Source organism: Oryctolagus cuniculus, chromosome 8 (assembly GCF_964237555.1).
Source record: "Oryctolagus cuniculus chromosome 8, mOryCun1.1, whole genome shotgun sequence".
Classification (NCBI taxonomy): Eukaryota; Metazoa; Chordata; class Mammalia; order Lagomorpha; family Leporidae; genus Oryctolagus; species Oryctolagus cuniculus.
In genome coordinates this window covers 46469209-46483550 of record NC_091439.1, presented here as the reverse complement: position 1 = coordinate 46483550, position 14342 = coordinate 46469209, and the positions used below count along the sequence as shown (strand labels likewise).

The 14342-nt window shown below is 41.4% G+C and overlaps 1 protein-coding gene across 2 annotated transcripts in view; it reads right to left on the bottom strand.

Annotated features, from left to right (window-relative positions):
- Positions 1-8081: 8081 nt before the first annotated feature.
- The window catches only part of SEC24D (SEC24 homolog D, COPII coat complex component), a 144354-nt gene continuing 138093 nt past the window's right edge, over positions 8082-14342 (bottom strand). For both annotated transcript variants that reach the window (XM_051819806.2, XM_051819805.2), the window contains exons 22-23: positions 13500-13589; positions 8082-8916 (exon numbers count right to left, since the gene is read on the bottom strand). In XM_051819806.2, coding sequence (XP_051675766.1) covers positions 8776-8916; positions 13500-13589 — 231 coding nt within the window. In that variant the 3' untranslated portion in view covers positions 8082-8775. The remainder of the gene's footprint in view (positions 8917-13499; positions 13590-14342) is intronic.

Below are 14342 nucleotides of genomic sequence, written 5' to 3'. Positions count from 1 at the left end.
CTCTCCCACAATATGGCACTGAGAAGGGAGAAACAGCTTTTACACAGCTGCCTCCAGTTCAACCAATAAACTGTAGGACCTACTCCTGATTGGAGGAGAGCAGTGTACTTGGCGTGTGGGTAGCAGAGTTGGGATTGGCGGAAGAGGACTATAAAGGAGGAGAGAGACAACATGCACCAGGAACATCTAAGGGGAACATCTGAAGGAACACCTGTGCAGCCCCCGAGAGAGCCGGCTGGCGGTGTGCCGCTCCCCCGCGGAAGTGGGGAAAGTGGCTAGGGGGAACCGCCCTTCCACAGAGGTGGAAGTGTCGGTAGCCAACCCGGGAAGAACCAGCAGCAAAACCGGGGAGGGCCAAGCAGACGAAAGAACAACGCAGGGTCCTGTGTCGTTCCTCCACGAAGACGGGGAGCGACAGAAGTGGAGCAGCTGAGACTGGAACTGGAAGCGCATACAGGATGCCAGCATTGCAGGTGGTAGCTTAACCTGCTTTGCCATAGCACCAGCCCCCAAAAGCCTGATTGATTTAACTTGCTAAGCCTATTGGTGCTTTCTATAACAGCTAACATTTGACTAACACCTCTCTTGATGTAGGTATTGTGCCTTAAAAAAGATTGCTGAAATTATGCTGTTTCCAAGTCAGTAATTATCCACTGTCTAGTAGCAAAAATATGTATCTCAAGAGTTGAGCTGGAAAGGAAGAGGCTAGAGAAAAGTTCCAGCTGCCTACTCGTGGGCCCATAAGTGTGTCAGCTAAGGAGTGACATTGTTCTACATACAGGACTGTGCTGTGTTCCACACTTGGGCCTACACAAAAGAAGACGATTCCTAGGGCTTACTTGGCCAGTGTGCCTGTGAAGTTATTCTCACAATGTCATTTTACAGTCAGACAGGAATGGCTTCTTTGTACAGTGAAGGTTAAGAGGAGCCACAGGCCACCAAATTAGAAAAAGGTTAAAAAGTGCAAATAAGAAAAGACTAGGGCAAGGAAAAAGAACACCTAAAATATACCTCCCTTACTCCTTTGGTATCATCTGTTTTTAAAGATGTATTCATTCATTTATTTGCAAAGTCAGAGTTGAAGAGAAGATAAAGAATTCTCATCTGCTGGTTCACTCCACAGATGACTGCAATGGCCAGTGGTGAGTTAAACTGAAGCCAGAAGCCAGGAGCTTCATCTGAGTCTCCCACACGAGTGGCAGGGGCGCAAGCACTTGGGCCATTAGCAGGGCAATGGGTCAGACATGGAGCAGCCGGGACATGAACTGGCACCCATATGGGATGCCAGCTCTGCATGCAGCTGCAGCTTTGCTGTGCCACAACACAGGCCCCCATCTGGCCTTTTTAACAGAGAATAGAATTAACCCACTAGTTCTGTCCCCTTTCAGTAAATGCTATGGTATTATATTAAAATAGAATGTTTAGTTGCTGGAAAAGGGTTCTATTCCAATGAAAGCTCATTACTCTGACCTCTTCTGATTTTTGATTCACTTTAAATTTGCATGCCTCTCCTTTCACAAACTTATGTAGAAATTTTCAATTGCATCAGATTTCCTTATTGGTAATACAAACTAGTAATTGTGGAATAACCCTACATTTTTCAGTTTAAAAGTTTCAAGATCAGCTTGTAGATATTCTAAGCTAAGGGTTGATGTTTTCTTTTTTTTAGTGGCAGATGTCCTCCCTGTAACCTTCCTCCTTTCAGAGGATGGCAGTTAGGCAGCCCAAAGTGCTGCTTGAGCAGAAAGGTTTTCTATTCTTCCTCACTCTTGAGGGCAGATAGTTATGTTTGCTGGGACAGATTATGTGGTAGACAATACCTTACCCACACACAGTCGTACCAGGTTAGAACAAGGGATTTGGGAGGTGGCTGTCAGAGTATAGAATGGTCACCTTGAAACAGCACAGTATGTGAGGTTCCAGGTGTCAACCTGGGGAAGTGGGAATGGAGCACAGGGTCTGGCTCAGCAGCCGGTTGCAAAGCTGGCGTTGGGATGATCGGTATCACAGTAATACTGCTCTGGTACTTTGGAGAAGAGCAGAGGCACCTTACAAACCCTTAGCTCATGTGTGGAGAAGCTTGAACTAACTACAGAATCTCTGTTCTCTAAAGCCGAGTCAGTGTTAGGCCATAGTTTTCAGTTAGCACAGTGTTGACGGGAATATGGGGGGGTGGGGTGTGTGTGTGCACTGCCTCAGTGTGTCATGGCTCTGGCTGGAAGTGATTCCTTTTCATCTCTTGTAAAATACTTCCTATCTTAATTAATAAATAAAATTATCCTGTAACTGAATAGTTACAGGAGCTAATTTTAAAACATGTACCGTTTTCATCCTGAATGTAGAATAAGATTTGATCTTTGGAGTATAGCTTCATTTTTTTATTAATTTGTTTAGTATAATCGGTATTAATTTAACAGAATGAATGCCTCATTGGGACTCATTTTAAATAACAGTATTCTTTGATTTGAAACTGTCATCTTTTTGTAAACTGTTAGAAACATTAAACCTTTGCTTATAAAGAAAAGCTTTTAGAATAATCTTGTTATCTTGGGATGCATGTACAACTGTTAACATTATTCTATCTTTGATATATGGTTATAGACTAAACTTTACCTGGGGTGTCAAGTGTATCAGCTCAGTTTTGAAGCTATAAATCAAGGCCTCCCAACAGGTTAGAACATTTGTCTAGCAACTGGAACCCACGGAAGACTCCATTTCTAGAAATACCATGTTGCTTCTGCTCTCAGGGCCTCCATCATTCACTGAGGTTTACACATTTTTAGCTATGATGCACAGGGGAAAACTACCTACTTAATCTAAATAATTTAAACATCCTTATTCCGTATTGGATAAAATGTTCAACTGATCAGTTTGAGTTTGTGCTACAATTCCTTCCTCTCTAACTGGACATGCTAATAATCCTAAACAATTGAGAATCTAGACATCAACAATGTAAAATGCACATGGGATCCAAGTGTTATTACACAAATCAGAAGCAGGCCAGAAATTCACAAATTTTTATTGGAATTACTATTTCAAACACATTTAAATGCATCCCAAACTTCTCCCACTTACTTTTCAGTGCTGCTTTCCCCCTTGGGTAGGTTTTCTCAACTCCTCTCAAAGGTGGAACACTACCGAGTGCCTCTGTAAATTGCCACTGACCCTTTGTCTCATGGCCAAGGTTAGAGAGGGTGGGTGGGGCCTGGAGAGCTCCTGCCCTGGGTAAGGCAAACACCTGCTGTCAGCTCCAGCTAATTATGAAAGGGAAGAGATACTGGGTAAAATCTCTCTAATTCTAGGGAACACTTAAAATAGTTTGCAGCTTTTGCTTAATTTTTTTATCAGTTAAAATTTCTTAATTTGTCTAGCTAAATACAGTATACACATTTTAAATTCTGACCTGTAAATATTTAGAGACCAAATTTACTAGAAGTAGAGGAGAAAAAAAAACAGTTACTCCCTTGGAACTGGAAACCATCATTTTTAAAAGCATATTATGCACGTGGCTTACCTTGGAATACACCAGAGACTGAAGATGTGATGTGACTACAAGGCATTCATTCATCTCATGGGAGAAATGTAGAGTGGGAACCTGTGTTGTCAACAAATGCCTTTTAGAGAATCTTACACCTAGATAAATTTGTAGTTTATGATCATTAATGTTAGAATGGCTATATCATTTATATCATGCTGCCTTTAGTATGTAGATGTTTGCATACTTTTTGGAAAACAGAGGACCAAGAGTCCAATTTTGTTCAGATATAGCCAGTTCTGTAGTTTTTGCTGGTGAAGTAATGAAGGTAATTTTTAAAATATCTTGTGGAAATTGCCATCATTTTGTAGGTTTATGCACTTCAAGACAGATTGTGGGGCAATGCCTACTCTAATATTTAGTAAGGAAAAACACGCATTTATATAATAATACTGCCCCATAATTCAGGTAAGCTATGTAGGATTATTTGGATGGATTATTTGGCTTTATCTAAGAAGCTAGCTTATGGCATAGTAAATAAAATATGAGCTCTAGGTATGGTTTACTTTTCAATTGTTAGGCTTAATGGGGGGAGAGGATCTATACATGATTAAGAATACTGTACTTATAATCTCAAGCTAAATTTAGAAAAATGAAAGCACAAATTCATGCTTATCAGCTAACCAACTCCCTGAATCTCAAGTTGTAGCTCCTTCCTGAGATGGTGCTGACAAGAGTAGATCAGGATGGCATCGAAACCTCTTTGGGGACCATTCTCAGTGTGGATTTTCAGTTACCCTTTTTCAAGTAGAAAGCTTGACTTTCCAGCTGACACCTACCATTGTCTAGTACTGAGCTGATCTCCCTACTGCTTGGGGCTCTTAGGACTTAGATTTTGTCACTTACTTTATAAAGGCGACAACAGTATGCCATCTCATCTTCAAATGTGTGGTGTATAGTATGTGTTCAATAAATAGTCCCTCACTCTTATGATCATTAATGTCAGAAAAGTAATTAAATATCTTGATGAAAGAGGTGCCTTTAAAGTCAGACTAGTCAGAGTAAAGCTCCCCTCCCAGTCCCAGGGAGATTCTAATTTGGTTATGTTTTAAAAGTATGCCTTTTTTTGTAAACAAGTTAATTGTTAATGATTCATATTCTGCTTAGTTCTTCCCTAATCCATAATATGCCACAGAGGTTCCTGATGCGTACGTTCCTGAAACATGGATGACCGTTAAGCTACACCCCATGAAATATTTTTAAGCTCTGTTCTGCAAACATAAATAATACATTTAGACGACTTTTCACATACCCAACAAATACCATAGCTTGAAAAATACTGACTTATGGAGACAGGGACTTGGCACAGTGTTTTAAGATGCCATTTGGCATACCTACATCCTGTATCAAAGTGTTTAGTACCAGCACTGCGGTGTAGCGGGTAAAGCTGCCAGCTACACTGCCAGCATCCCATATGGGCACTGGTTCAAGACCTGGCTACTGCACTTCCAATCCAGCTCTCTGCTATGACTTGGGAAAGCAGAAGATGGCCCAAGTCCTTGGGCCCCTGCACCCATGTCGGAGACCTGGAGGAAGCTCCTGGCTTCGGATTGGCGCAGGTTTGGCTGTAGCGGCCAACTGGGGAGTGAACCAGCAGATGGAAGACCTCTCTCACTCTGCCTCTCCTTCTCTGTGTAACTTTGACTTTCAAATAAATAAATAAATCTTTATTTAAAAAAAAAAAAAAAGTGCCTGGTTTGAGTCTGGCTACTTGGCTACTCTTTTTTTTTTTTTTTTTAAGAGTTAGAGAAAGAGAGGGAGAGACACAGAGAGGTCGTCCACCTGCTGGTTCACTCCCCAAGATGGCCACAATGGCCAGAGCTAGGCCAGGCCAAAGTCAGGAGCCAGGAGCTTCTTCCAGGTCTCCCACTTAGGTGCAGGAACCCAAGCACATGGGCCATCTTCCACCGATTTTCCCAGGCCCTTAGCAGAGAGTTACATCAGAAGTGGAGCTACCAGGACATAAAACCAGCACCCATACAGGATGCTGGCATCGCAGGTGCAACTCCACAAAGCTGGTGCTGGCTACTCTGCTTCCTATTCAGCATCAGCTGAAGTGCACCCTGGGAGACAGCAGGTCTAAGTACTTGCATCCCTGCTACCCATAAGGGAGACCCAGATTTAGTTCCAGGCTCCTACCATTTAGCCTGGTTCAGCCATGGCTGTTGGGAACATCTGGGGAAGGAACCAGCAGGTGCAAGATCTCTGTCTGCCTTTCAAATGAAATCAAAGTGATTTATAAAAAAAGTCTTCTACAAAAGATCCTAAGATTGCAAATCTTCAAGTCAGAAGAATCTTGTTTTTACAGGTATAGATTATTTTAATCTTAAAATAAAAAGCATACCCTAATATTTCCTGCAGTATTTAGATACTTTTGAGACTGTATCTGCAGTCACTGCTACAGTTTCCTTACTTAGACATGAATAATTTTGCCTCCCAAAACTGACTTTGTTCTTTATGTGATTTGGAACGATTTTCATGTATTAAATTTCAATGATTATAGCTCTGGAAAGCACGTTTTGGAATGAGGCGAGTTCAGCCTGGACAAGAGACACGTGAGAGCCTTTGAACTACTTGAAACCTGCTATCAGGTGGAGGAGGAGTTCACCTTTGGCCTCAAAAGACACAGAACTTGTACCAAAAGGAGAATTTTCAAGGGAACGTTTTACTGCTTATAAGTTTCTAACAAACAGAATCATTCATAAATGGTTGCTTGGGACAAAGTACCTCATCCATTTCTCCAGCAGAGGCCAGGAAAACCCCCATTAGATATTAAGACTAGGGATTTCAGTTGCCTCTTCAAGATATTTTTTTTCAGTATTACATCTTGTATTTTCACCAATTAAAATTTGCAATCAATTCCCCTCCAAAGCATTGCTTTTTCTGGTGGATACTGACTATCATTTCTAGATGGAAGGTTTAGACACACTAGTGTATCTTACCTGATAGAACTGAAGTTCAATTTCAGATAATCTTCCCATGTTAAAAAAATCGCTTTAAAATTTTATCTTTGCTATTTATTGGTTTATTAATACAGAAACATGTGTCCATCTGTCCAAACAATAAAAAGTACCATTACCAGGCCATTTCTAATGAGTCTTCATTCTGTGGTCTGGGTTAGAGTTCTGGAGAATGAAGTTCAGGCCATTTAGTGACCTCAAAGAAGTACCCTGTTAAGTGAGTGAATTCCTATTGTTTCATAACAATTCCTCTTCATTTAAAATACACATTCCTGAATTACTGAGGTTTTGGTTTGTAACTTAAAGCATCTTAGTCTTCAAGTTTCTCACTGGTGAGTTTATTATAATCTCTGAAACTATTTGTTAATTGGACATTTTTATAGCACTTAAAGATAGCTGCTTGATTTTTAGGATTTCAACTAGGGTATTCAGGGCATAGCAGCAATTACACTTAAGAGTCAGCTTAGTCCTACTTTTCAGGATCCTTAGCAAGTTAAAAACATTAACTGTGTCAGACACTGTTCTAAGTCCTTTACATTTATTCACTTAATGCAGCAGGAAAACTGAGACACAGAAATGTTTCTAACCTGCCCTGATGACACAGCTAGTGTCATTTGTTGGTTCCAGAGTCCATACCCTTATTGTTCATCTTCTACTGCCTCTCAAAGCTAGGGGAGAGAGGGGGAATAGAACACTGCAGAACAGCACTTTGCACCATTTTTGGCAAATGATCATTCAGGACCTACGGGAACCTTTCTATTGTATTTTGGGTTTCTCCTACCATTGAAATAGTCACTTGAGATCACATTTGCTTTTATCTCACTACTAATGTATAATGGCAAACACCCTAAGTATTTCTTTTTAATACCCATGGCTTCCAAGAAGACTCTCTTGCATGTGCAGTTACTGAATGGACATATATCTAGAAGCAGATATTCTTGTTAAACCCATTCACTCTGTAGCAGCTTGTTCTACAGTGAATGTGGAAGGGGATTTAATCCTCTCAGGGTATTTGTTAATCTACTCCATGACATCTACTAATTTATAAACCGACCTTACTGATGATATAATACATAGACAGGCACTAAAGTGCTTCAGGCCTGTGTCTCTTACAGGTCAACAGGGGGCTGACAATAGGATTAAGATTGCTGTAAGATAAATGTAAATGTTCACAAAATATGCAGCGCAGTTCTTGGGATGTGATATGTTCTCAACATGCTTTTGTCTATTATTTATTTGCATCCTTGATAACAAAGTTGAACAGGCCAGATATATGGAAGATGCCTGCGCTACACCAAAGCCATTCTGCTAGGTTTATGTATATATTCATCAACAATGGCCTCATGTAGCCTGATTCTATTTTGCCCACAAGGCACATTAGAGAACTTTTAACATGCCGTTCTAAGGTACACTGTGGTATTTTCTATATTTATTACCTAAAACTCTTCAACTGTCAAAATTTTGGTTTCCTGATTTGCTCCCAATGATCCAACCAAATAAATTGTTTTGCCAACATACTTTGAGGACTCTCCTTATTTTATTTTAAAATCTCAAAATACATTTAAAAAAATAATAATTCTACCTACTAAGTAAGAGTACATGAAGTGATTTATTGATCTTTGTTAAAGTCTTTATATACAGGTAGAAACCTTCAAAATTGTACAAAGAACCATCAAGAATATTGATAAAGACAGTTTTATAGACAAAACAACTTGGAAATCATTTTAACATACATAATATGTAACTATGGAAAAAATGTAGAATACAAATTGTTCCACCAGAGGGAGTCCAAGGTTATTAAAAGTCTGCTATGCAAACCTTAAGTTGAGAAACGTGTTCAGTGGACTTACATGGTTTTAAAAAATTAAGTATAATGTAAAAATTAAGTTGTTTTCCCTCATTGAAATGGGAGAGGAACCAAGACAACATCTTACCCCAAATCTATACAGTTTGAAAAATAATTTATATGTTTAGCACAAAGAAAGAAAACTGAGAATGTTTCAGTCCTGTAAACTATGCTCTTCATGAAATGCAAACTCCATCAGTTTTAAAAATTAAAAAGTTGTGCAATCAGAAATAGACTGTTCCCTTTATGGTACAACTGTACCTTCACTGGCTTTATACCTGAGCACCAACGCTGAAGTTCTAAATGCCATCTTGGAAAGCCATTCTGAAAAATGAGCAAGAAATCAAAACTAGCCTGTTATCATCTGGACAATTAGGCACCAAGAAGGAGATTGTCTCCTCTGAAATGCGACATCAGTGATAGAGAAGCTTCCGTTAGTTCAGCAGCTGACAGATCTCCTTGTGAACACAACAAAGGAAGTCCACATAAGACGGCCCTCCATAAAGTCCTTTGTCTTCTACCAGGAACTGCCGGAAAACCATCTCTGGTTGCTCTCGTTGCTTTACTATCATAAGCTAGGGGGGGAAAAACAGCAATGAAATGAGTTATAAACATTTTCTGTATGTAGCTTAATTCTATCAGCTCCGATTCCATCAAATACTGTATGTGTCCTCTATGTGTGAGGCCTTGGAGGATGATGGGAAAATGCCGATTACTCAGGGTAAAAGAAAGGACTGACTCCAAAACCATGAAACTCAAGGACAATTTTAAGAGGCAAAAATGAAGCACACGCAGAGTGCAAGGGCAAAGGCATCACAATGGGAATGACTGTCACCTAAGCCTTGCAGGACAGCAGTGGACCTATGGAGCATCCCCTACCACAATATCAGGTACCCTGTCCCAGGGTTGCAGATGTGGCTGGCTGGCAGGCAGATTGTATTGCTCTTTTTTTTTTTTTTTTTTTTTTTTGACAGGCAGAGTGGACAGTGAGAGAGAGAGACAGAGAGAAAGGTCTTCCTTTGCCGTTGGTTCATCCTCCAATGGCTGCCGCGGCCGGCGCACTGCGGCCGGCGCACCGCGCTGATCCGGTGGCAGGAGCCAGGAGCCAGGTGCTTTTCCTGGTCTCCCATGGGGTGCAGGGCCCAAGCACTTGGGCCATCCTCCACTGCCTTCCCAGGCCACAGCAGAGAGCTGGCCTGGAAGAGGGGCAACCGGGACAGAATCCGGCGCCCCAACCGGGACTAGAACCCAGTGTGCCGGCGCCGCTAGGCGGAGGATTAGCCTAGTGAGCCGCAGCGCCGGCCTGTATTGCTCTTCTAAAAGGCAGTGGCAGCTTAGGGACAAGTTACCATAATAATGAGTTTGGGTTTTTGGAGAATAAATGATCCAGTGAAGCTGTAGGAAAAATGAATGAACAGTAAACTGGGAGCAGCAGACACAACACCTTAGTGGGATGGGGGGAGCCTAGACAGGAAATGTTGGAAATGTCTAGGTGGGATCTGAATTAGAGCGTGGTAGTGGAAGAAGATAGATGTGAGGTGTAATACAGATGTTAACACACACAGAACTTGTGTTCCCTGCTCATAACTCTTCTCTAGGGCTGTGCTGTCAGGCACAGAGGCCACCAGCCAGCCACATGTGCTATGGGGCACTTGAAAGGTGGCTTGTCCAAACTGAAATGTGAGGAAAGTCTAGATACACATGGAATTCTAAGACTTAGTATGAAAAAGAAAATGTAAAAGAACTCAGTAACTGTTTATATTGCTCACATGTGGCAATGACTATTTTTTATATACTGGATTAAATAAACTACTATTAAATGATTTATTTTTTTACTTTTTAAATATGACTACTGAAGAACAGGGAATAGCATATGTGGCTTGCTTTATTAGACAGTGCTATTGTAGGGGAAGACACTCCTAGGCGAGAAGTCTAGAAAGGGGACAGGTTGGTCAACAACACTGAGCCAGGGGCTGTTGCTGTGGCATAGCAGGAAAAGGCACTGCCTGCAATGCCGGCATCCCATATGGGTACCGGTTTGGGTCCCAGCTGCTCCTTTTCCAATCCAGCTCTTTGCTATGGCCTGGGAAAGTGGTAGAAAATGGCACAAGTGCTTGGGCCCCTGCACCCACATGGGAGACCCGGAAAAAGCTCCTGGTTCCTGGCTTTGAATTGGCCCAGCTCCAGCAGTTGCAGCACTTAGGAAGTAAACCAGCAGATGGAAGACCTCTCTGTCTCTACCTCTCTCTATCTATACCTCTACCTCTCATATAAATACATAAAAATCTTTAAAAAAAAAATCTACTGAGGCTACTCTCTACCCCCTTAATTCCATTTAAAGAGGTCAGAGTAGTTGATGTAAATGGCCAAAATTTGGTATTTATTGGGCCATCACTGGAGTTACCTGAACTGTCCATGTACAACAATGTCTTTCCAGCTGCTTCCTGTGTAATTAGGAGGAGGCAAGTTACCTCTCACTTACTCTGAGCCTACATGGGAGAGTCTACAGTTAACAGCCTCGCCGGCACCAGCAAAGCAGCTGTGTGTAATTTTCACCTACTCCTCCCCCACCTCCACCACTTTTGCATTATATGCTTTTTAGTTATCATGTAGAATTCTGTGAACACAGCTTGCTTTTTTCCCCTTATGGTATTTTTGGCCTGGGTCATAGGCTTATAAACTCTAAATTACCCCTGACCAATAAAAATAATAATGGATATTAACTGTTGCTGCTACCACTATAGTTCAGCCAATTCCACACAGATTTAGATATGTGAGATGCATTGGCTTTCAGATGTCAGACAAGGCACTGGAAAGGGGCAACAGAATAGCTGTGTGCATACAGATTCCATTCTGACATGGGAACAAAACTAACCCCTGAATGGAAATTTCTCTAAAGGAAGTTAAGATTTGCATCCTGGCCGGTGCCACGGCTCAATAGGTTAATCCTCTGCCTGTGGCGCCGGCACACCGGGTTTTAGTCCTGGTTGGGGCACCGGTTCTGTCCCGGTTGGTCTTCTTCCAGTCCAGCTCTCTGCTGTGGCCTGGGAGTGCAGTGGAAGATGGCCCAGGTCCTTGGGCCCTGCACCCGCATGGGAAACCAGGAGAAAGCACCTGGCTCCTGGCTTCAGATCAACGCAGTGCACTGGCCGCAACACAGTGGCCATAGTGGTCACTTGAGGGGTGAACCAATGGAAAAATGAAGACCTTTCTCTCTCTCTCTCTAACTCTGCCTGTCAAAAAAATTAATAAATAAATAAAAAGATTTGCATCCTGAAGAAGCAAAGATAACTTCTTCTCATGTTTCACATACCCATGCTACTTTGAGTGTGCTACTGCTCATGATAGGCAGGGGCTACTGAGTTAGTCTAAAAGATGGAACTTGGGCTGTGTTTGGGCATATGGCATGATTAAGATGGCTGAAAAGAATGTGTTGTGGTGTGGAAAAAAAAAAAGAGAGAGCTACAGACAGCACCTCAGAGGACACCAGCTCTTAAGGGGTAGCTGAACAAACAGAAGTCGTAAAAGGGGAGTAGGGATAGTCAGTGTGATGTTTTCAAAGTTGACAGGAGAGAGAATCTGAGGAAAGATAACATTTAATATCCTAAGTGATGTGAAGGGATTGAGCATCAATTCTCTTGAATGAACTGGCAGTTTACAGAGCATGAAGAGATTAAAAAATGTAAGAGGTTGGGCAAGATGGCAGAATAGGAAGGGAGCACACTGATAGTCCAGGAAGAGACAGTTTAATAAAAGTGGAGATACTGCAGGTTCAAGGAAGAGTTGGGGAAGAAACAGCAGAGGAAACTCTTCTGGAACTAGTGATTCACGGTGGACCTGCGTGGAGGGTGTGAGCGCCCAAGGCTCAGGACACCAGCTGCAGAATCTACGCACCAGCGCTGGAAAGGGAGGTGAGACGAAACCTCAGTAGCCCGAGACACTGGCGGGAAAGCGGAAGGAGGAGCCTAGAGGGAACCAGGCTTGAAGCCCCGTGGGGGAAAGTTCACCAGGCTAACTAGAGGAGAGAGGAAAAAAAAAAGTGAACAGTATGGACACAAGTCTCTCTCTCTGCTCACCTCTCAAAGGCGAGCAAGACAAAGAGCAGGTGCCATTTTGGACATACGTAGAAACTGCCCCCGCCATAACCATGCATCTCTGTACATATGGGACCAGCTGTAGGGCATTTGGGGAAGCTGGAATGAAGGTGGATCACTAATTCTGCACATTTTAAGTACCAGAATCTTCTATTTGTGCTTCATGAGATCCTAAGATTTCATTGTGTACCTTCAGGGTGTTCAGGGAGTGTTGTGGGAAGTATGTGCTTGGTTTCATCCTACTCTGACATCTTTAAGTCCTGCCTTTAAATCAAACCCAAATAGATGCTATCTGTGAAAACAGTTTTGGAAATTTAGCATTTCCCCAGACTTCTGCTAGAAGCTATATAGTTGTTCACTGGTTCAACTGATGGTTCAACTTGATATTTTTTTAATGAGTGATTTTCATGGTTAAGAATGTAGGTTTAGATTCACATCACTTTTATGTTTCAAGAGGAAACCAGTCTTATAACTCCCTCACCATCACAGGCCTGCCTCCAGGGTAGTGTTTCATGTCTCTACCTTAAGTGATTTTAGCCAGAACATCAACATCTATATATTGGAATCCCAGGAGGTCCTGACATTGAACTTTGGAAAGAAGACAGGTAAGTAGCTGGCACTTCACAACAGAAAATTTTCTTGGGTTCCAGACACTTTAAATTATTTTACATAAACTCATAAATAGCTAGCAGGGCTTGTAAGGACTAAGGAAATACACCTTACCATTTATCATTAAATCAAACATCATAAAATCAAATTTTACAAATGTTGTCAATATATCCATAATTACTTTAGGCACTGAAGGAGAAGTCATTTCAAAGCCTTTTAATAATATTAATTGCTATTAAACTATCAATATCTTCATGATTACTAAATTACTTAGTAAGCTAACCCATGTTTAACTCATGGTGATAACTATTTTTGTAGTTTTGTGACTGGTAAGTAAGAAGATATACTTAAGAGGTCAATGTCAGTTCTCTATCAGAAAATATGAAAATATAGATCATGCATTTAAAAAGTCTACAAAGAAATAAAAAGCACTCAAATAAATGAGATTTTTTTACCTTCATTGAATATGGCTTCTTTTGTTGAATAATATTCATTATCATTTTGAGTTGTTGAGAATATGGGCTTCCCACTTCAGGCAGTAATGTCTAAATTTAATGAAGTTAAAATTTCAGTACAATTTAGATGAGATTAGAATGTTAAAAACACCCTTCTAAAACCATATACTGGGGGCCAGTGTTGTGGCATAGCAGGTGAAGCCTCTGCCGTTGATGCTGGCATCCCTTATGGGCACCAGTTTGTGTCCCAGCTGCTCCTCTTCCCATCCAGTTCCCTGCTAATGGCATGGGAAAAGCAGTAGAAGATGGCCTAAGTGCTTGGACCCCTGCCACCCACATGAGAGACCTGGAAGAAGCTCCTGGCTCCTGGTTTCAGCCTGGCCCAGCCCTGGCTGTTGTGGCCACCTGGGAGTGACCCAGCAGATGGAAGATCTCTCTCTCTCTCTGACAAATAAATAAATTATACACACACACACAGCTGATTACTGCCTTAATTCATTTACCTGAGAACCAAAAATGTAGAGATAAGCACTAACAGTTACTCATTTTTATGGTGCACATTCCTATCAATGAAATAATTACCTCTAACTTTTGAAAATAAAAATCCTCCTCTAGGATCTGACACATGTGCATCACTAAAATGGCACAACAGGTCTATCTTTCTGCACAGTATGTCTGTGGGCCACTCCCATGAAGATGTAATGGTATAAATGGTATAAAGCGTTTAGTGCACAATGACTGACATGCAGTAAATATATTTTAAAGCGATATATTTTGGTTGTTTGATTAACACTATGCAGATCCTTTACGCCAGTTAAATGTCATTCATCAAAACAAGAAATC